The sequence below is a fragment of the Polypterus senegalus genome, chromosome 7 (assembly GCF_016835505.1).
Source record: "Polypterus senegalus isolate Bchr_013 chromosome 7, ASM1683550v1, whole genome shotgun sequence".
Classification (NCBI taxonomy): Eukaryota; Metazoa; Chordata; class Cladistia; order Polypteriformes; family Polypteridae; genus Polypterus; species Polypterus senegalus.
This window is the reverse complement of record NC_053160.1, coordinates 17,192,340-17,216,521: the sequence shown is the minus strand read 5'-3', so window position 1 is coordinate 17,216,521 and position 24,182 is coordinate 17,192,340. Positions and strand designations below refer to the sequence as shown.

General features: G+C 41.4%; 1 protein-coding gene across 1 annotated transcript; it reads left to right on the top strand.

The window, feature by feature from the left end:
• Positions 1-2,627: 2,627 nt before the first annotated feature.
• LOC120532110 (bone morphogenetic protein 2-B) lies at positions 2,628-20,996 on the top strand. Its single transcript, XM_039758007.1, has 4 exons — positions 2,628-3,055; positions 10,617-11,229; positions 18,380-18,457; positions 20,645-20,996. Exons 1-4 carry the CDS (start codon positions 2,791-2,793, stop codon positions 20,760-20,762), a joined length of 1,074 nt encoding a protein of 357 aa, XP_039613941.1. The 5' UTR covers positions 2,628-2,790; the 3' UTR covers positions 20,763-20,996.
• Positions 20,997-24,182: the final 3,186 nt, after the last annotated feature.

The window sequence follows — 24,182 nt, the reverse complement described above, 5'->3', positions numbered from 1 at the left end:
CATGTCCCGCTTGAGTAGATTTGTCAAGTTATATTCTTCAGTCTTCTTATATAATACGCTATTGTGGCTGTTCGTTTGTCCATCCAGGATTTTAAATCACTTGTAGCTCACAAAGCGTTTGAACGATTGACCTGAAATTTAGTACAAATATACTACGTGAAGTCTACTATCCACTTTCAGGGTGATGATTCACCTCCAAGGTTATTCCTCTTTTTATTTTTATTTTATTTTAATGTAGAATCAACTCTCGGCAGCAGCCAGCAGGGCTGTGCACGTGAATGTACGCCATTCTCATTTCCTACCACCTTCGCCGTCACTTCCCCTATATCTTCATATCTTAAATCATTCATTGTAGACTTAAGTGCCAGCTTAAGTGAAAAATTAAGGAAAATGTACCAAATAATTGCAACATAAACACTGACTTAATCAGTGTTAACGTGTAAAAATGCCGATGGAAGAAGAGAAGAAGCGGGCCGCTTGGGTGGAGAAAAGAAGAGCTGCTGAGGAAGCAGCAAGCACATCAACCTCTGAGCAAATGAATGCTAAACGTACAGAGAAAGAGGAGGAAAACTAGGAATACTCAAGTCAAGTGTATTCACTGCACGTTATCAAGCAATGCGCCATTACTGGTGTCACATAAAACTGAACTACCGTATGTACTCGCGGATACATTTTCCCACAAATAAGTCGGGACTTGATTTTACCGTATAATTTCTGGTATTTTTTAATGTCGGTCGTATAAGTCGAATACGGAAAACTCATGCTATTGGTCCAAGAGATTATGATATGTTAAAGTCCACCTGAGAGAGTAACCACAGAGCACACTGCCTTTGTATTTCTATGTATTCAAGTGTATTCACTGCATGTTATCGTGTGTGCAGTGCGCCGTTACTAGTATACGAGGTATGATCATAAAGTATGGTGAATGTTGATGCAGAGCGCCATCCAAGAGCAACGCCAAACAATTCAATGCAGGCACTGACATGTCCATCCTAGAGCCGAGTTTGTGACTTGATACTGTCAGTCGTTTGTGAGCCACTGTTGAGTTCATGTTTGTCGTTAATAATGGATATCGAGCAACGCATTAACATGAAATTTTGTTTCAAATTGCAAAAAGCTCAGGAAACCCATCAGATGTTAAAATCGGTTTATGGTGACACTGCACCGACAATGAAGACTGTTTACCAATAGTTTGATCGATTTCGTAATGGATCTGACTCGGTTGACGACGAGGAAAGATCAGGACGTCCTTCAACATCAATAACCGAGGAAAATGTTGAAACGGTTTCATTCTTCATCATGTCAATGCTCCTTGTTACACATCTTTTCTAGTACGACGATTCCTGTTAAATAAAAACATTACGCTGTGTCCGCATCCACCTTATTCGCCGGATCTGGCACCGTGCAACTTCTGGATGTTCCCTAAATTCCCTAAATGACCATCAAAGGCAAACAATTTCAATCCATTGAGGACATCCAGGCAGCCACGACATCCCAACTAAAGACACTCTTGAAAGAAAACTTCCAGAACTGCTTCACAAAGTGGCAGGAGCGTTGGGATAACTGCATTCGAAGCGGAGGAGAGTATTTTGAGGGTGACTAGTAGTTGTAAATCTTTTACTGCAGTAAACGTTTCTTTTTTAAAACATTCACCGTATTTTTTGATCACACCTTGTATATATATCTGCGATGCTTCTGAGACGTGTACGTCTTTGAAAACATTCCAAAGTCCAGCTTCATCACCCAGAAATGGTCGCCAGTATAATCCTTTCCTAAAGTAGATATAGCCCATTAGTCGCAGGGTTACATTGCAGATCCAGATTAGACTACGAAGATGTCATCAACGACTTTTCCAATCGGTAGGAAAGAAAAGCGGATTTCCGTCTCTGAACCTGGAAACCGGTAAGAGATTTCACGATGATACCTCTACGTTAATTTCACACTTCCCGTCGAAACACCGAAACTCACATTTTATTTGTAGGCCATAAACGTGTCCGAATATTAATGCAGAAAAACATGATAACCGGCTGACATGACATCAACGTGAGTTATGACTATGATGACATCCTGCGTATCGAGACTTTTCTAGAAGACGCCCTGCTAGCACTGTCGTGCTATTGTCATGAATTATGAAGTGCACTTTTTTGATAGATCCTCGTGATAGTCCGCGTGTTATCTTGCAAAAATTTAGCGGAGTACTGCAATGGAAAATCATTTAATAAATCATAAATCAATAATGTGTATGTTAACATTATTTTTAATAAATTCCTGAGCAAGTTTATACAGTCCACACATTCCGGTAACAGCATTTGACATAACCGGCCCCGTGTAGGGTTGGTCAGCCCTAGGCCCCCACACACTCCTAAGGCCACCTCCAAAGACCCCCGGCTGGAGTCCATGACAACAGTAAGTATGTATTCATGTTCTGATCTCCGATGCGCTGCCCCACCTGTCTCACTTACCAGCCCAACATGTGTTTAGATTTTCCTAAACATCCCCCTCTCCTGCCCACCCAAAACAAATCAATGCAGTGACTTGACCTCCCATATTACAGAAACCGTTTCCTGCTCGTTTTTAAATACGCCCTTCTTTGAACGTGTTTCACGCGGTCAGTGAAGCATCCTTGTAATTGGTATTTCACATTCCTATAAGTCCAAGGAGTTATAACTAATTAGCAACAGCCTCCTGGCTCAAGATTAAGATTCCCCGCGGCTTTATTCTACGGTCATGAGGCACACTCAGGGTATCAGCCGTGAGCTCCTTAAATTCAAAAAGATCAAAAACTAAAGCATGGCTTTGAGCAGCACTATTCTGTACACCCACACGGGGATTTTACTGCTACTCTCCAGTCCATTTCCGGGGCGGCTGGAAGACGAAATGAAGGACTACAGAGAAAAAGAGATTTTGGAAATGCTGCACATTAAAAGGCTCACGGCCCCCTACAGGAGCAGGCCTCACCCATACATGAGACGAGTCTACCAGCACCTCAACTCGGGCAGCAGGGATCTGTCAGACTCCGAAGGCACCCTGGTACAAAGCTTCAGAAGCGTCCAAGGTAATAATCATAATAAGAGAAAGATATTTTATTGCTAGACTAAGATAACTGGGCAGTCAGGGGGACAAAAACATGAATTGCATAGTAAGTGACAAGGCCAGTGCTGTCATGAAGTGATAACTGAAAGGGGCTTTGACTTCCAGCTACGTTTGAAACGACCCCAACAAATATAATTTCAAATAAAAATGTAGTTGAAAATATTATATAAGGTGATTTTAATGTATACAGCAATTGAGGACTATGGGGGCATAAAATACATAAATACTTAGGTTTGTTATAGTGACAAAAATCTTAACAGATAAGCTTGGTGTTTTTCAAGTCGAAGTTATGTCTTCACAAACATGCTATATGTGCACTTGACACACAAAATTGTGTTTTAAAGTTAAACATTTTCTATAAAATTGAATAAATATCTGGCCCACATGGCCACTTTACAATGGGGGTATGCAGCATGGAGCAAAAACTTACAAAGTTCCCAAGTATGTCCCTTTTTTGAAGTAATTCTTAGTAGGTCAGGTCTGGATTGGAGCTCCTTCTCTCATGAGTGGTGGTCCTGAATGAGACACCACCTTCTTTGAGGGTCTCACTTTTATACTCCTCTGACTGGAGGGGGCTCAATTGGTTCCAGTGGGGTTAGCGACAGAGACCTCCCCCCTCCCACCTCATCTCGGGGGGATGGGACTTCTTACCCAAGATGAATCACAAGGCTGATCCCCAGACACACATGCGTGACAGTAGTAATGAAATGCATTGCATTTGTCAATCCAACAGATGGCGCATCACAAACATTTGTAATAATAAACTACTTGACTCGGGCAAGCAGGGATCAGTCAGACTCCGAAGACACTCTGGTACAAATCTTCAAAAAGGTAATTATAATAAGAAAAATATTTTATTGCTAAACTAAGGTAACTGGGCAGTCAGGGGTACAAAAACATGAATTGCATGGTAAGTGACAAGGCCAGTGCTGTCATGAAGTGATAACTGAAAGGGGCTTTGACTTCAGGCTACTTTTGAAATGACCCCAACAGATATAATTTCAAATTAAAATAGGTCATATTGCTGAAAATATTATATAAGGTGATTTTAATGTATACAGCAATTGACGACTATGGGGACATAAAATACATAAATACTTAGGTTTCTTTGTTATAGTGACAAAAACCTTAACAGATAAGTTTGGAGTTTTTCAAGTCAAAGTTATGTCTTCACAAACATGCTATATGTGCACTTGACACACAAAATATTGTTCTAAAGTGAAACACTTTTTATAAGATTAAATAAATATCTGGCCCACATGGCCACTTTACAATGGGGGTATGCAGCATGGAGCAAAAACTTACAAAGTTCCCAAGTATGTTCCTTTTTTGAAGTAATTCTTAGTAGGTCAGGTTTGGATTGGAGCTCCTTCTCTCACGAGTGGTGGTCCTGAATGAGACACCACCTTCTATGAGGGTCTCACTTTTTATACTCCTCTGACCGGAGGGGGCTGAGTCTCAATTGACCCCACACAGGGCATCTTCTCCTGAAGAGATTATAGTGTTAGCAACAGAGAGCCCCTGAGTTCATCTCGTCTCGGGGGGTTTGTAGTTCTTACCCAAGATGAATCACAAGGCTGATTCACAGGCACACAGTAGTAATGAAATGCAATGCATTTGTCGATCCAACAGATGGCGCCTCACATTTGTAATAATAAACTACTCAACTTGGATAAGCAGGGATCTATCAGACTCTGAAGACACCCTGATGCAAAGCTTCAGAAAGGTAATAATAATAAGAAACATAATTTATTGCTAGGCTGATGTAATTGGGCAGTCAGGGGTACAAAAAAATAAATAAATGCATAGTATGTATTGCCATATTACAACTGCATAGTAGTATTTGCATTAATACAAAGGTTGTGATGCGCCATCTGTCAGAATGACAAATAATGCATATATCTCAGTTATATGACTTTTGGCATTAGATTTATTAAAGGAATGTGTAACCATAAAGGTGGCACCACTGAGCCCCAAACCACAGACATTATAATGCCAAGACACAGTTCTAGTTCAAATAAAAGGTTTTCATTCACCTCCAACACCATCTTTACAAGAATACCAAACAAATAAATCAGTTAAAAAAGCTATCCTTCTATCTTCAAGAGTTTTCCAAGAGACTTTTTGTGAAAGTCGACCGAGGAACTGCTTCTGGTCTCCTGCCCAAGTCATCCAGAGTACTGCTGGGTCACTCATCATCATTTAAGCATCACAGGCGACTGCACAGAACTTCGATCAGGTGGTCACCACAGAAATACAGAAAAGAAAGCTGAAAAAAGTAGAGATTAGTAATGATCAGAAATCCATGAGGAATATGGTAATTTTATGCATGTATTGTCTATTAGGAGAACAACAAAAATTTAGCTACGAAAAAACTTATATTAAAACAGAACCAGCTGCATGTGGTCTTCAGGACAAAAAACAACCCAAAGACACCCTAGCAGTTTTACTATATTGGTGAACTTGGAGAGGTGTCAGGTATCTCTTAGGAATTACCCAGTGCAGAGGATGTGGACCCACCTGTGCTTTCATAAGAAGACACCGGCGATACCACATCTTAGCTGTCCTATTAATCTTTGTCTTGAGAAAATAACTCCAGCTAGGCAATGTTTTTAGTAAAATCCTTGCCCTCCGTTGCTGAGGTGTTTCTCTTGCATGTTGTTGTGCCGCGGCGATTGCGTCATTTTGGTGTTGTGTCTCTTCTTCTGTGTCATTAGCATGACCTCGTTGTTACACGGCGGCGTTTGCTGCACACACGTCCTTTGCATTGAGAAGTGAGATGCATGCAAGTGTTGAAGAAAAGTGCACACGTGCGCCATCTAGTGGCTGTAGTTGAGTGTGAGCATAGCAGACTGCTCCATAACCATGCAGGTCTTTTCTTTCTATATGTCTAACTAGCTGCATGTGGTCATCGGGACAAAAACAACCTGAAGACTCCCTAGCAGTTTTGCTATATTGGTGTGCTTGGAGAGGCATGAGATAACTCTTAACAATTACCCAATGCGGAGGACGAGGACTCACCTGTGCTTGCTACCCAACTGGCTTTTGTAAGAAGACACTGGCGATACCACATCTTAGCCATCCTATTAATCTTTATTTCAAGAAAATACCTCCAGAGTGACAATGTTTTTAGTGAAAACTTCAAGCCTTGCCATCCGTTGCTGAGGTGTTCCACTCGCACGTTGTTGAGCCACAGCTTTTGCTTCATTTTGACGTTGTGTCTCTTCATCTGTGTCATTAGCACGACCTCGTTGTTACACGGCGGCGTTTGCTGCACACACATCCTTTGCATTGAGAAGTGAGATGCATGCAAGTGTTGAAGAAAAGTGCACGCGTGCGCCATCTAGTGGCTGTAGTTGAGTGTGAGCATAGCGGACTGCTCCATACCCACACAGGTCTTTCGTTTATATACTTTATACATCTAACTAGCTGCGTGTGGTCTTCAGGACAAAAAACAACTTGAAGACTCCCTAGCAGTTTTACTATATTGGTGAACTTGGAGAGGCATCAGCTATCTGTTAAGAATTACCACCCAGAGCAGAGGACGTGGACCCACCAGTGCTTGCTGCCCCACTGGCTTTCATAAGAAGACACTGGCGATACCATCTCTTAAGCATATCGCTGGTTTATGAGTCCTATTAATCTTTTTCTTGAGAAAATACCTCCAGATAGGAAATGTTTTTAGTGAAAACTTCAAGCCTTGCCCTCCGTTGCTGAGATGTTTCACTTGCACGTTGTTGAGATGAGGCGTTTGCATCGTTTTGACGTTGTGTCTTTTCATATGTGTCATTAGCACGACGTTGTTGTTGTGCAGCGGTGTCTGCTGCACATGGCTCTTTCATAGTGAGAAGTAAGGTTTAAAAGTGCACACATACGCCATCTAGTGGCTGTGGTTGAGCATGAGCAGAGCAGACTGCTCCATAACCATGCAGGTCTTTTGTTTCTATATGTCTAACTAGCTGCATGTGGTCATCGGGACAAAAACAACCTGAAGACTCCCTAGCAGTTTTGCTATATTGGTGTGCTTGGAGAGGTGTGAGATAACTCTTAACAATTACCCAATGTGGAGGACGAGGACTCACCTGTGCTTGCTACCCCACTGGCTTTTGTAAGAATACAATACAATACAATACAGTTTATTTTTGTATAGCCCAAAATCACACAGGAAGTGCCGCAATGGGCTTTAACAGACCCTGCCTATTGACAGCCCCCCAGCCTTGACTCTCTGAGAAGGCAAGGAAAAACTCCCAAAAAACCTTGTAGGGAAAATGGAAGAAACCTCGGGAAAGGCAGTTCAAAGAGAGACCCCTTTCCAGGTAGGTTGGGCGTGCAGTGGGTGTCAAAAGTAGGGGGTCAATACAATACAATACACAGAACAGAACAATTCCTTAAGACAGCATAATAATGCAAATTTTAGAAGTACGGTTTAACAGTAGATGATATGACATAATTAGGTTTGGATATTTTTAGAGTCCTGGAGACCTCATCCATCTAGTTGCCTCCCCATTTGGCCATGCCACGGCTGAAACGTGGCTGCGATGAAAGGACCCCTCTTTCCCATGATTCCTGTGATCCTCCATCAGGAATGCCTTTACCATAGGCAGGCAAACAACTTGGCAGGTGGGCCGTGGCACCATTTGCCACATTTGGGTACCGAGAAAAGAAACAGAATAGGTGAGGGTTAGTATTCAAATATAATTATCATGTTACTTATGTTATAGTGCTAATGACTAACAACAGAGATGCAGTCTGTACAGTTAATCAGCAGCTCTAGTCAGGATATGCTAAACTGAAGTAGTGAGTCTTCAGCCGGGATTTAAAGGCTGAGACCGAGGGGCATCTCTTATGGAAGCAGGAAGACCATTCCACAGTTTAGGGGCCCTGTAACTAAAAGCTCAACCTCCCACTGTTATTTTATTAATCCTTGGAATCCTAAGCAGACCAGCATCTTGAGATCTTAATGTGCGCTCAGGTTTGTAAGTCATGATAAGTTCAGACAAGTAAGCCGGACCTTGGCCATTTAATGCTTTATATGTTAAAAGGAGGATTTTGAAATCTGCCCTAAACTTAACTGGGAGCCAGTGTAAAGATTTAAGAACTGGAGTTATGTGTTCATATTTTCTTGTTCTTGTAATAATTCTTGCAGCGGCATTTTGGATTAACTGAAGGCTGTATAGAGAACAGTTTGAACAGCCAGTGAACACCGCATTGCAGTAGTCAATCCTACTAGAGATAAATGCATGAATTAATTTCTCACAATCCTGTTTATTTAGAAAGCGCCTTAATTTCCCCAAATTTTTAAGATGGAAGAAACACGATTTGGACAAGTTTGTAATATGCGCTTTAAATGACATGCTAGAGTCAAAGATAACTCCTAGATTGCGGGCTGATTCAGTAAAATTAATTGGGATTCCAACTGAGTTAAATGACGACAAAATATTGCTGTGATCAGCGTCATTCCCTCCAACAATTAACATCTCTGTTTTATCTGTATTTAAAGACAAGTAGTTCTCATTCATCCATTCCTTTAATTCACTAACACAACTAATTAAAGACAACATCGGAGAAACTTCATTTGATTTAAATGAAAGGTATAACTGGGTGTCATCTGCATACGAGTGAAAATTAACATTATGTTTCCTAATGAGAGATCCCAGTGGAAGCATGTAAAGTGAAAACAGCAAAGGTCCCAGTACTGAAGAAGACACTGGCGATACCACATCTTAGCCATCCTATTAATCGTTATTTCAAGAAAATACCTCCAGAGTGACAATGTTTTTAGTGAAAACTTCAAACCTTTCCCTCCATTGCTGAGGTGTTTCATTTGCACGTTGTTGAGCCACAGCTTTTGCTTCATTTTGACGTTGTGTCTCTTCATCTGTGTCATTAGCACGACGTTGCATTTCCTGCACACGGGTCAGTCATAGTGAGAAGTGAGGTGTGTGCAAGAGCTGAAAAAATGTAAAAGTGGACACATGTGCCATCTAGTGGCTGTGGTTGAGCATGAGCAGAGCGAACTGCTTGATAAATACACTGATCTTTCATTTACATATGTCTAACTAGCTGCGTGTGGTCTTCGGGACAAAAAACAACCCAAAGACTCCCTAGCAGTTTTATAATATTTGTGAACTTGGAGAGGTGTCAGCTAACTCTTAGGAATTACTCAGGGCAGAGGATGTGGACCCACCTGTGCTTGCTACCCCACTGGCTCTTGTAAGAAGACACTGGCGATACCATCTCTTAGCCATCCTATTAATCTTTATTTATCTGAAGAATCTACCTCCAGATAGACAATGTTTTTAGTGAAAACTTCAAGCCTTGCCATCCGTTGCTGAGGTGTTCCACTCGCACGTTGTTGAGCGTTGTTGAGCCACGACTTTTGCTTCGTTTTGACGTTGTGTCTCTTCATCTGTGTCATTAGCACGATGTTGCGTTTCCTGCACACGGGTCTTTCATAGTGAGAAGTGAGGTGCGTGCAATTGCTGAAAAAATGTAAAAGTGCACACATGCGCCATCTAGTGGCTGTGGTTGAGCCTGTGCAGAGCGGACTGCTCCATACGCACACAGGTGTTTCATATCTATATGTCTAACTAACTGCATGTGGTCTTAGGAACAAAAACAAGCTGAAGACTCCCTAGCAGTTTTACTATATTTGTGAACTTGGAGAGGCGTCAGTTAACTTTTAACAATTACCCAGTGCAGAGGATGTGGACCCACCTGTGCTTGTACCCCACTGGCTCTCGTAAGAAGATACTGGCGATACAATCTCTTAGCCATATCGCTGGCATATGAGCCCTATTAATCTTTTTCTCGAGAAAATACCTCCAGACAGACAATGTTTATAGAGAAAACTTCAAGCCTTGCCCTCCATTGCTGAGGTTGCACATTGTTGAGCTAGGGCATTTGCTTCGTTTCGACGTTGTGTCTCTTCCTCTGTGTCATTAGCTTTGTTGTGCGACAGTGTTTGCTGCCCACAGGTCTTTCGTAGCAAGCACCAAAAAAATGTAAAACTGTGCCCTTTAGTGGCTGTGGTTGCGAGTGTGCAGAGCAGATTGCTCCATACACACACACACACACACACACACACACACACATGTCTTTTGTAGTTAGAAATGAGATGCATGCAAGTGCTGAAAAAAATTCAAAAGTGCACTGATGTGCCATCTAGTGGCTGTGGTTGAGCATAAGCAGAGCTGACTGCTCCATACACACACACACACACCTGCACACGCACAAACACACAAGTCTTTCATTTATACATGTCTAATGCTGCTAACAGACCTAAAATGGTTATTTGTAAGACCCTGGAAATCAAATCATCTCTCTTATCCTTTTGCATCTAAACTAAATCAAAATATAGGTGAATATCTATAATAATAATAATTCTTTGCATTTATATAGCGCTTTTCTCACTATTCAAAGCGCTCAGCAATTGCAGATTAAGGACCTTGCTTAAGGGCTCAACAGAGCAGAGTCCCTTTCCCTATCTATGTTTTCATCCTGTGTTTCTTTTCACATTTCAGACCCCAAACACGGAGTCCCTGGCTGGATTTGGTTCAACATCTCCTTTTTAAAGCCGACTATGACTGTCGCCGAGTTAGTGCTCTTTCGTAAAACCCTCCACCCTCAGTCAGTGACAGTGGAAGTCGCCGTGCACAGCGTTTACGTCTCAGCCAGCAACGTGACCGTTAGTGAACCCCTGGATGGAAAAGTCCTGACACTAAACGAGCTCCCTGCTTCTGGATATGACGTGTTTAACGTCTCAGCAATCCTGGGCCAAAGTGCCAATAAAATGGTGGGTTTTCAGCTGCGATACACTGATGAGAGCGGAAGTCTGGTATTGCATGAAGCCTTGACTCAAAGCCTTTACTGTTTAAATACCAGTTCACAGAATGAGCCTTTGATGGTGGCGTATCAGTTTGACCTTAAAAACCCCAACGAAATGCCTAGCAAGACAGGAAGACAACGACGGCAACTCTACAGAGCAGCCAGAATGGTGAGACTGCCAGAAGAATTGATCGGCAAACAGATCCCCTCTCCGGAGTGCAGGCTGTTCCATCACTATGTTAATCTGCGATCCCTGAGACTGGATCACTGGATACTGGAGCCACCGGGGTTTCTTTCAGGTGTCTGCAGGTAAATATAACAAAAAAAATTTTAAATTGTAGAAACAGTTTAATCCATTTCAGGGTCATGGAGCTCAGAGTGTTTTCTGGGCAGCACTGGGCTCAGAGCAGGGAATGGGAAGGGCCCATTCACAGTCACATGGGGACTTTCTGGAATTGACACTTGATGCAAATAGAAGTCATTGGAGATGTGGAAGGGTAAATACATTCAGCCATGAGGACAGACTGAAGGAATTGAACCGTTACAGTTTAAGTAAATGGAGAATAAGACGTGTCACGAAAATTAAGAAAAGGAATTACTGTAGTATGGTGGTTCTCAGCTCTAAAATAAATTCTTCAACAAGAACATATGACATGGCTGGAAACCAGGTTAGGTCAGGTTGGGGAACATGCACTGGTACAGCATGTTGTCGCACCCATCACACAATGATACAGCTCAGGATCCCAGTTGGAAACCCCCTAGGCAGACATGCGGTCCTGTTCCACCCTCTAGAAATGACCATCTACCTGCTGCAACCAGGTGTTACTTGGGCGTCCCCTTGGCCTGGCCCAGCCGCTCAGGTCCTCAACCATGAGGGTCCTGTGAGTCAGATCACCCTGTAGTGCTGTAACTGACACTCCCTCAGAAACCTGGAGATGTGCTTCATTCGAGACTCTGTGAGCAACCACTCATTCAACACAAAGTCAAACTAGCGGTACCTAAGGATTCTCCGAAGAGACACAGTACCAAAAGAGTCCAGTCTTCATCTCAGATCACTGGATGGCGTCCATGTCTCGCAATCATACAGTAAAATCGGACTCTAAAGACTTGGACCTTCGTCCGTTTCCAAAGATATCGGGAGAACCACAAACCCCTTTCCAGTGACCTCATGACTCCCAATGCTCTCCCAATCAATCTACTGACATCATGGAAAGAGTCACCAGAGACATGTAAACCTCTCGACAGACAGACACATTGCTGATGGCCGTGCCGAAGAAGTCATTAAAGGCCCGGATCTTGGTTTTTATCCAGGATGCTCGCAAGCCCAGACACTCAGACTCCTTACTCAGTCTCTTGATAGCTGTGGCTGTGCCCAAGAGGACATTTAAAGGCCTTTTCTCTTCAAATGCTGAAAATAACTACAAACAAAGAATACCAAGAGTATGATTTCAAAAGCTAAGCAGCACATTTTTCAGTCAGATCCTGACAGCCTCACTCATCCTAAGAGGTTAAGTGTTGCTAAGCTAGTGTGTGCTTTATAATAACACCATGGGGGCTAAGGAGTTCTCTTAGCGTTTGCTATGTAAGAAATATTTCATATGCAACCTCAGAGAATACAGTGGAATTTCCTAGTGTGCGTTTTCAAATAAAACCTTAGAAGCTAGGCAGCTTAACTCAACATGCAGTACGCGTAATTCAAAGCCAATTATAAATATTCAGACTGTGAACCTTAGAGGACGAGTTCAGTGAGTGTCCACGGTGAGAGGGCTCCACCATTTCAGGATGATTTATAAGGATAGCAGGCACATAACCAGTACAACAATTGACAATTTATTAAAAGCAAATGTAGATTTATGTACAGTCGTGGCAAAAAGTGTTGAGAATGACCCAATTGTTGCTTTTCATAAGGTTTGCTGCTTCAGTGTTTTTAGATCTTTTTGTCAGATGTTTCTATTATATACTGAAGTAGAATTACAAGCATTTCATAAGTTTCAAAGGCTTAATTGACAATTCCATTAAGTTTATGCACAGAGTCCATATTTGCGGTGTTGGCCCTTCTGTCTTTTTGAATACCTCTGCAATTTGCACTGGCAGGCTGTCCATCAACTTCTGGGCCAAATCCTGACTGATGGCAGGCCATTCTTGCATCATCAATGCTTGGAGTTTGTAAGAATTGATGGGTGCTTGTCCACCCGCCTCATGAGGATTGACCGAAAGTTCTCAACAGAATTAAGATCTGGGAAGTTTCCTGACCATGAATCCAAAATTTTCATGTTTTGTTCCACTTAGTTCTCACTTTGGCCTTATGGCCCGGTGCTCCATCATGCTGGACAAGGCATTATTGGCCACCAAACTGTTCTTGGATGGTTGGGAGAAGTTGCTTTCGGAGGATGGTTTGGTCTTATTATTTATTCATGGCTGTGTTCTTAGGCCAAATTGTGAGTGAGCCCACTGTCTTGCCTTGGCTGAGAAGCAATGCCACAGATGAATGGTCTCAGGATGCTTCACTGTTGGCATGACACATGACTGATGGTAGCACCATTCACCTTTTCTTTTTTCCAGATGCCCCAAACAATCAGAAAGAGGATTCAACAGAGAAAATGATTTGAACCCAACAGTCCTCAGCAGGCCAATCCCTGCACCTTTTGCAGAATATCAGTCTGTCCCTGATGTTTTTCTTGGCTTCTTTGCTGCCCTTCTTGACACCCACCAGGCCATCCTCCAAAAGTCTTTGCCTCCTTCACTGTGCATGCAGATGCCCTCATACCTGCCTGCTGCTATTCTTGAGCAAGCTCTGCACTGGTGGTGACCCGATCCCAAGCCATGAAAAAAGAATGGGACCAAAACATCCTCTGAGAGCAACTTCACCAAACCATCTAAAAACAGTTTGGTGACAAACAATGCCTTTTCCCGCATGATGGCGCACCGGGCCATAAGGCAAAAGTGGATTGGGGAGTCAAACATTGAAATTTTGGGTCCATGGCCAGATCTTAATCCCATTGAGAACTTGTGGTCAATCCTCAAGAGGTGGGTGGACAAACAAAAACCCACAAATTCTATCAAACTCCAAGCATTGATTATGCAAGAATGGGCTGCCATCAGTCAGGATTTGGCCCAGAAGTTGATTGGCAGACAGCATGCCAGGGTGAATTGCAGAGGTCAACACTACAAATATGGACTCTTTGCATAAACTTAATGTAATTGTCCATAAAAACGTATGAAAAGCTTGTAACTGTACTTCAGTATACAGGTGCCGGTCATAAAATTAGAATATCATGACAAAGTTGATTTATTTCAGTAATTCCATTCAAAAAGTGAAACTTGTATATTAGATTCATTCATTACACACAGACTGATGTATTTCAAATGTTTATTTCTTTTAATTTTGATGATTATAACTGACAACTAATGAAAGTCCAAAATTCAGTATCTCGGAAAATTAGAATATCAATTAAGACCAATGCAAAAAAGGATTTTTAGAAATGTTGGCCAACTGAAAGGTATGAACATGAAAAGTATGAGCATGTACAGCACTCAATATTTAGTTGGGGCTCCTTTGGCCTGGATTACTGCAGCAATGCGGCGTGGCATGGAGTCGATCAGTCTGTGGCACTGCTCAGGTGTTATGAGAGCCCATGTTGCTCTGATAGTGGCCTTCAGCTCTTCTGAATTGTTGGGTCTGGCGTATTGCATCTTCCTCTTCACAATACCCCATAGATTTTCTATGGGGTTAAGGTCAGGCGAGTTTGCTGGCCAATCAAGAACAGGGATACCATGGTCCTTAAACCAGGTACTGGTAGCTTTGGCACTGTGTGCAGGTGCCAGGTCCTGTTGGAAAATGAAATCTGCATCTCCATAAAGTTCGTCAGCAGCAGGAAGCATGAAGTGCTCTAAAACTTCCTGGTAGATGGCTGTGTTGACCTTGGACCTCAGAAAACACAATGGACCAACACCAGCAGATGACATGGCACCCCAAACCATCACTGACTGTGGAAACTTTACACTGGACCTCAAGCAACGTGGATTCTGTGCCTCTCCTCTCTTCCTCCAGACTCTGGGACCTTGATTTCCAAAGGAAATGCAAAATTTACTTTCATCAGAGAACATAACTTTGGACCACTCAGCAGCAGTTTTGTCTTTAGCCCAGGCAAGATGCTTCTGACGCTGTCTCTTGTTCAAGAGTGGCTTGACACAAGGAATGCGACAGCTGAAACCCATGTCTTGCATACGTCTGTGTGTGGTGGTTCTTGAAGCACTGACTCCAGCTGCAGTCCACTCTTTGTGAATCTCCCCCACAGTTTTGAATGGGTTTTGTTTCACAATCCTCTCCAGGGTGCGGTTATCCCTATTGCTTGTACACTTTTTCTACCACATCTTGTCTTTCCCTTCGCCTCTCTATTAATGTGCTTGGACACAGAGCTCTGTGAACAGCCAGCCTCTTTAGCAATGACCTTTTGTGTCTTGTCCTCCTTGTGCAAGGTGTCAATGGTCGTCTTTTGGACAACTGTCAAGTCAGCAGTCTTCCCCATGATTGTGTAGCCTACAGAACTAGACTGAGAGACCATTTAAAGGCTTTTGCAGGTGTTTTGAGTTAATTAGCTGATTAGAGTGTGGCACCAGGTGTCTTCAATATTGAACCTTTTCGCAATATTCTAATTTTCCAAGATACTGAATTTGGGACTTTCATTAGTTGTCAGTTATAATCATCAAAATTAAAAGAAATAAACATTTGAAATACATCAGTCTGTATGTAATGAATGAATCTAATACACAAGTTTCACTTTTTGAATGGAATTACTGAAATAAATCAACTTTGTCATGATATTCTAATTTTATGACCGACACCTATACCATAGAAACATCTGACAAAAAGATTTAAAAACATTGAAGCAGCAGAATTTGTAAAAAACCAACACTTGTGTCATTCTCAAAACTTTTGCCCATGACTGTACAGTAACAAAATAAAGTTCTAAAAATGGTGAGATAAAGAATACTAGAAATTCACAGATATACATACCAGGATTAAGACTTCTTTATCTTCATTTTGTACTTCCAAATGTCTCTTTTGTATACACTGAAAACCTAAAGTTAATGAGAGATCAAAAGCCCGCCTAAAAGGGACAATGTGTGGCTCTAAATTCTTCAAAAACAGTTGACACCCGTTCCATTTGCTCCTGAGAAACACAAAGAGAGGGTGACAGACCTGTAGCAGTCCAGTGCTGCTCAGATTCACACCATCGATAGGACGGTGATGTAGTTTTTTTTTTGTTTTTTTTGGTGGATGATTCCAGGAACACACCCAGCCTTGGCCCGACTCACACTCACTCACAAACAGAGACATGATTCAAATAAATGAATGAATAATATATTAAATGGAAATTAAACAAAAACAACAAAAAAATCAGACAGCCCTCCCCTTCGACAATAACAAATACGGCACACAACAACAAACACCTAACGCAAAACACCCACGACAATGTCCATGAAGCAGTCCCATGTAACAGATGCAGATCCCCTTGGGCAGATCCTGTGAACTGTACAGTAGAGAAGAACATGAAGTTTGTCCTACCGGTACTGAAGTGTTTCATGTTGAGATGCGTGGGAGCGCTCCCTCCGACAAAGCCGATGCAGACAGGCACAAGACAAAATGTGAATCCAATACAACAGTAATGCAGGACAACCACGAAATATCCACCCAGGCAAACGGCAACGGTGATGACAAACAAACAACGGTGCTTCTTCTGTATTTAGCTGGCCCTCTTTAAAAGTTCCCGCCAGCCCTTCTTGTTCCCAGCAGCCTCTACACTCATTGCAGATGTCCAATGGCGACAATACCCTTTGGGGCAGCTGGAAAAATTAAGTCCATCAATGCCTTGCACATCATAAAACCCTCAGCTTATCAACTGAGATCGTACTCCTGAGGTGTTCGTCATTAATATCCACATTTATAGAAAGATTTCTCAGAGACTTTATGACAGAAGCATTCCTTTCTGAAATGAACCCCAAAGGACTCACCATAACATTAGCATTCCTTTTAGACCAAACTTACCTATGAAGATATTAAAACTGCCGTAGACATTCTACAATGAATTCCAGTGATCGATGAAAAAATAAAACTGGCTGAGTATCCATTTGGTGGAATGGTGGAAGAATTTATTGGGGGAAAAGAGCCCACCATTTACAGGGGTGCAACATTTCTCATGGGATGGAAGGAACTCCTTCTTTCCTGGAGACAAATTTCAGTGTATTTCTGATGCAGATGTCATTTCCTTATGCCCTATTCGAGGACATCAGTCGAAATAAAGGGGAAGTGCATTCAAGACTAAAGCCAGGAAGCATTTCTTTACGCAAAGAATTGTGGGACAGTGGAACAAACTAATGAGACATGGAGTTGAAACCTCAAGAACTTTTAAGAAGAATCCGGATGACATATTGGGACACCTTAGCTATTAGCTAAACAAATGGGCTTGGTGGACTGAATGGTCTCCTATCATTTGTGAAATTTCTTATGTTCTTGACACTGTAAAATAGAAAACAACAACAACATTTATTTCTATAGCACATTTTCATACAAACAGTAGCTCAAAATGCTTTACATAATAAAGAATAGAAAAATAAAAGACACAATAAGAAAACAAAATAAATCAACATTAATTAACATCGAATAAGAGTAAGGTTCAATGGCCAGGGGGGACAGAAAAAACAAAAAAACTCCAGACGGCTGGAGAAAAAATAAAATCTGTAGGGATTCCAGACCACGAGACCGCCCAGTCCCCTCTGGGCATTCTACCTAACATAAATGAAACAGTCCTCTTTGGATTTAGGGTTTTCATGGAAGGACTTGAAGATGATGGTCATGTAGACTTCTGCCTTTTAATCCATCCATCATTGTTGGAGCATCATGAAGCTTTGAGTAGGTGGAGGTGGCGCAGGCCACCACCACAAAGAAACTGGAAAAAGAAACAGAAAAAGAGAGTAGGGGTTAGTACGGAGCAAACAACGATAAAGAGTTGGGGCACCATGTAGGTGACCCAGTAATAATTGGATTTGCAAAAGCAAGAAAAATACCCAATAAATGTGGAGTAGTCTATTCAGACTGGAGTTCTCGACAGGAACTGAAACAAGATGGTCGATTTCCACATTATGAGTTCAAGTAGTGGGAATTATTAGGGTCCAAGGGGACAGGCATGGAAGTGATATCAGCGATGGAGTGGCATGTCAATCATCCACTCTGCAGAAGGAAGAGAATTGAAATCATTAGCACACAGAGCCAACTCCTGGTCCGGCAGGCAATTACCATCACCAAAACTCATTAAGCTGTCTCCCGTGTGCACACATGTGACAGACATGCTCCAATTTTCCACACATGTGTGACATTCAGTCGAGGCAAACTGTAACACATTTTCAGTACGGTGAAGACCCTTCACGTTATGTTAATTGTATTTTCTATATTTTTTAGAGGTCAATGCTGCCGCAAAAAATGTAGTTATGAAACAAGGGAAGAAAATGATGGAAGTAAGAATAGAACAAATACGGAGTAAGTTTTTTATTTTGTTTAAACTCAAGATGTATTTTGTAGAGGAAAACCTTCTTTGTACTACAAGGGTTAGTCAATCTAAAGTTACAAAACTGGAGTATCAGAAAATGGAATGAACCTTAATGAAACTGATGATGTCATTTCTCAATGCACTTGTGCCACCTGCCAGGCAGAATAAAAGACTTTGTCTTGTCCTCGCCACCACTCGTGCCCCCCCAAACACTACATGCCGAGGGGCCCTACAGTCATTAGTGCAAGTTACTGTGACTTGCTGGAGACCGATGTGAAGCCTGCTATTCGATCCACGCAGTGGGGACTGCTGTCTCAAGGAGTCCTTTGGCTGCAAGACAATGACACACACACAGCTAAGAACACCAAGGCTTTTCTGGAGAAGTTTGAGGTATTGTCACATCCTCCTTATTCACCAGATTTGTCACCTTGTGATTTCCGCCTTTTTGGACTGCTAAAAAAAACATCTGGGTGGTTGTCGATTCAACACAGATGACGACGTGAAGAAAGTGGTGCACAAGTGGTGGCGAGGACAAGATAAAACCTTTTATTCTGCTGGAGTCCAGGCAGGTGGTGCAAGTGCATTGAGAAGGATAGAGACGACATTGAGAAGTGACATGGTCAGTTTTGTTAAGGTTCATTCCATTTTCTGATGAATCCCATTTTCTTACTGTACCTTGACTCCCCCTTATACTTTAGCATTGTAAGCTTTTCAGTTATAATGCCTTTTGCCTAACTGCTTTAATGTCAGATGAAACTCTTTTAGAATGCTGACTCCTAGAAGGCCTGAGACTCTGAGCTAGAAGCATCATGTTTCTCTCATGTAACCTAAAAGAAGATGATCTGAGCTCTCATATAAGGATTTATCACTTCAGATTAACACATTATCAGATGTATGCTATGAACCCTTTTGTAGTTTCAATATCTTTAAAGGCTTTGTCTGAACAAAGGACTGTTAGCACAAATATTATTGCAATGCAAATGTGATACCTTGTATGGTGTGCAGCTCCAGAGACATCATATATTTTTAAGGCATATAAATTACATATGCAGTACACATAGGGAGTAAAAATGTGAGGCATGAATACACAATAGAAGGTCTGAGAGACTACATCTTGTGAGAAGGATTTAGTTGTCGTAGTGGACTCTAAGTTATCGACTGCCAAACAGTGTTCAGAAGCCATTATGAAGGCAAACAGAATGTCAGGTTATATAGCGCCTTGACGTGTGAAGTACAAAGCCAAGGAGGTTCTGCTCAAGCTTTATAACACACTGGTGAGGCCTCATCTGGAGTCCTGTGTGCTGTTTGAGTCTCCAGGTTACATAAAAGGACATAACAGCGCTAGAAAAGGTCTAGAGAAAAGCGACTAGGCTGATTTAGGGGCTACAGGGGATGAGTTATGAGGAAAGATTAAACGATTAAGGAGTTGTAGTGGATTTGACACTACCAACTTCTAGACAGCATTCGGAAGCCATTAAGAAGGCTAAGAGAATGTCAGGTTATATAGTGCCTTGATGTGTGGAGTACAAGTCACAGGAGGTTCTGCTCAAGCTTTATAACTCACTGGTGAGGCCTCATCTGGGGTCCTATGTGCAGTTTGGGTCTCCAGGCTACTAAAAGGACATAGCAGCACTAGAGAAGGTCCAGAGAAGAGCAAGTAGGCTGATTCAGGGGCTACAAGGGATGAGTTATAAGGTAAGATTGAAAGAGCTGAGCCTTCACAGAAGATTAAGAGGAGATCTGACTGAAGTGTTTAAAATTATAAAGGAAATTATTCCAGTGGATCGAGACAGAGACTTTAAAATGAATTCATCAAGAACACGTAGACACAGTTGGAAGCTTCTTGAGGGTAAATTTTGCAAAAAACATTAGGAAGTTTATCTACACACAAAGACCCACAGACAGATGGAATAAGTGACCAAGTAGTGTGGTAGACAGCAGGACTTTAGGGACTTTCAAAGCTCGACTTGATGTCATTTTAGAAGAATTAAATGGATTGGACTGGTGAACTTTGTTAGGCTGAATGGCCTGTTCTCGTCTGGATTGTTTGAATGTTCTAATATTGTTGGGAGTTGAAGAACCTTTTAATGTACAAGCGCAGAGTAAGATCAAGGATTTTTTCCCTTCTCAGTTTCCCTGCAGGTTCTTAAGTAGGGTTGTTTTTTCTACCTTTGCAGGTCCCACTGTATCCCACAGAGGCTGAAGTCACTCAACGTTATGTACGCCTCTGAAGAAGAAGATGTCACCATTGAGATGTTCAAAGGCATAAGAGCAGAAAGCTGCATCTGCAAATAAAAGCTTGTCTCCTTTGCTGTATCATGAGACGTCTTTAATGAAGGTTGTGTTATCTGAAAAGATCTGACAAATTGTTAGAAAATGTTAAAATCACCAAATCATAATAAGTCTATTAGGTATCGCCTGCTTGCCAAAGTGTTGGACAATAAACCACATGGTTGGTGAGTCTCCTTCCATATTTCAAAGCATATTAGATATGCTCTGTGTCTGTGTGTGTTTTTTTGGTTGAATGTTGGTTGCTTTACACTGTTTTGCTGGTGAATAAAATTCAGTGATGCCTTCTGTATTTGTAGGATGATCACTTTGTTATAAAACAAGAGCATACAGGCATTGGGTGTGCCAGCATTCTAGTGATTGTGCCAATAGTGTTGACACAACGTTCTTATCACCTTAACAAAATGTAGAAGCAACAACAACAACAACAATATTTATTTATTTATATAGCACATTTTCATATAAACAGTAGCTCAAAGTGCTTTACATAATGAAGAACAGAAAAATAAAAGACACAGTAAGAAAATAAAATAAGTCAACACTAATTAACATAGAATAAGAGTAAGGTCTGATGGCCAAAAAAAAACAAAAAAAAACTCCAGACGGCTGTAGAAAAAAATAAAATCTGAAGGGATTCCCGACCATGAGACCGCCCAGTCCCCTCTGGGCAATCTATCTAACATAAATGAAACAGTCCTCTTTGGATTTAGGGTTCTCATGGAAGGACTTGATGATGATGATGATGGTCACGTAGACTTCTGGCTTTTAGTCCATCAATGTTGGAGCATCATGAAGCTTTGAGTAGGTGGAGGTGCCGCAGGTCGCCGACACAAAGAAACTGGAAAAAGAAACAGAAGAGAGAGTAGGGGTCAGTACGGATTTTAGAGCCACCATGAATAGTTATTATGATGAATTGAACATACAGAGTATCAGGATTAAGTTAAAGTGAAGTTAGGAGAAGGCCATGTTAAAGTAATGTGTTTTCAGCAGTGTTTTAAAGTGCTCTACTGTATCAGCCTGGCGAATTCGTATCGGTCAGCTATTCCAGATTTTAGGTGCATAGCAGCAGAAGGCCGCCTCACCACTTCTTTTAAGTTTAGCTTTTTGAATTCTAAGGAGACACTCATTTGAAGATCTAAGGCTACGATTTGGAATATAACGTGTCAGGCATGCCGATATATAAGATGGAGCGAGATTATTTAAGGCTTTATAAACCATAAGCAGTATTTTAAAGTCAATCCTGAATGACACAGGCAACCAGTGTAGTGACATCAAAACTGGAGAAATGTGTTCGGATTTTCTTTTCCCAGTTAGGATTCTAGCAGCTGCATTCTGCACTCGTTGTAATCGATTTATGTCTTTTTTGGGTAGTCCTGAGAGGAGTGCGTTACAGTAATCTAGTCAACTAAAAACAAACGCATGAACTAATTTCTCAGCATCTTTCAATGATATAAGAGGTCTAATTTTTGCTGTGTTACTTAAGTGAAAAAATGCTGTCCTAGTGGTCTGATGAATATGAGATTTAAAATTCAGATTACAGTCAACAGTTTTTTACTTCCGTCTTAACTTTTACTCCTAATGCATTAAGTTTATTTCTGATAACCTCACTGAATCCATTATTGCCAATTAAAAGTGATTTAAAAGGTTAGGTTACATCATAAAAACTATTGAATGTACATTGAGAGTCGTTATGCTGTATACTAGGGGTCTTCAATCACAGTCCTGGAGGGCCGCAGTGGCTGCAGGTTTTTGCTCCAACCCAATTGCTTAATAAAAAGAACTTATTACTCAAGTAACACTTCTGCTTCACTTTAGTTGTGTCACTCGTGAAGATTTTGAATCCCTTATTGCTTATTTTAGACTTAGTCTTAGTCTTTAGGCCTCAAACTCCAACCAGCTGCTTCATCAGGCTCAGAGTCTTGTTAATTAAACTCGTTCTTTAATTCCATGGCTTCTTGCTGCTCTCGTTAGAAATAGCAGACATTTCTGTAATTGTTGATTTTCTCTTTACTAAGAGCTCTGTGAAAATGTTTTGTGGACCTGAGCAGATCACCAATCTTGAGACCTTCACCTTTCTTTATTTTCAGATATTGTATGATGGTCACAGTTTGCTGGTCCTGTTTTGGCTCATTTTGTATCTCATTATTGTTTGGCAGCTAATTAATGAAAAGGAAACAATTCAGGGGTCTGAGTCTTCAAGAGCAAGTCAAATAAAATGAATTCAAAAGAAGTTAATTAGCAGCTAAAACAGGTCACTGATTAAGAAAAGGGTTAGAATGAAAACCAGCAGCCATTGTAGTCCTCCAGGACCGGAGTTTGAGGACCCCTGCACTAAAGCACTACTATGGCTGTGTAAACCGTATAGAGCAGGGGTCCTCAATAACAGTCCTGGAGGGCTGCAGTTGCTTAATTAGAAAGCAATTCTTGCCAATAATTTAATTTCATGGCTTGTTAGTGCTTTAACTCTGCTATGTCAGGTCATTCTCATATCCTCGATTTTCTTCCCCTTTCTAAGGATATCATCCAAATGATTTGAAGGCTAAAATGGAGGAGTAATTCTCAGTCCTTCGCTTTTTTCTCTTCACTTTCCTTCCAAGTATTTAATTAAACCCAATAGTGTATAATAAATACATGATAACAAGCTAAAAGGAGAAATGCTGGTCTCTTTTGTCATTTGTCACTTCCGGATCAGGTAAAAAGTACTTTTCTTCATCCCGGAAGTCCGTCGCTCTTCCTATGATGAACTTCCGAGTCATAGTGTACAAATAAGTCTTTGGTCCTCCCTGCAGCTCCCTCTTGCGGCCCCTGTGGTATCCAGCAGGGCTGAGGATAAAAACTACATAGTCCATGACTCCCTGCTGGTCTTAGGGGCACCTCTATACTGCAGGGAGGGCTCCATCTGGCGGCTTGGGGGACTTAATTGGGATAAACTGCCGGGCACAGTCCACACTATCTATCTATCATACAGTGCCTTTCTATCTATCTATCTATCTATCTATCTATCTATCTATCTATCTATCTATCTATCTATCTATCTATCTATCTATCTATCTATCTATCTATCTATCTATCTATCTATCTATTTATCTATCTATCATACAGTGCCTTTCTATCTGTCTATCTATCTATCTATCACAGCCATATCCTGTTGTTTTTTGCTGGTGACTCCTTTGACTTCTGTGCATTGACTCCTGTTGTTGTGACTCAATAATTTTTCTGCTGGAGTCTGCTTAATAAATCAACCGTTTTGATTAGTCCGTTTTGGAAAGATCAAGAAGGTCGCAGCACTTAGTGACGGTCATAGAAGTGATTAAGAAAGCTAATAGGATGTTGTTATGATCAGATTAAGAAGATGAATCTTCCTGGCGTTCAGTAGGGATTGAGAGGTGACACCATAGAAGTCTTAAACATTCTTAAACCAATCAG

Bases quoted from the DNA above. Each gene is read 5' to 3' on its own strand.
- LOC120532110 (XM_039758007.1), top strand. From the start codon at position 2,791: ATGGCTTTGAGCAGCACTATTCTGTACACCCACACGGGGATTTTACTG. The intron at 11,230-18,379 runs GTAAATATAACA...TATATTTTTTAG, and splicing joins TTTCTTTCAGGTGTCTGCAG to AGGTCAATGCTGCCGCAAAA. The intron at 18,458-20,644 runs GTAAGTTTTTTA...CTACCTTTGCAG, and splicing joins AAGAATAGAACAAATACGGA to GTCCCACTGTATCCCACAGA.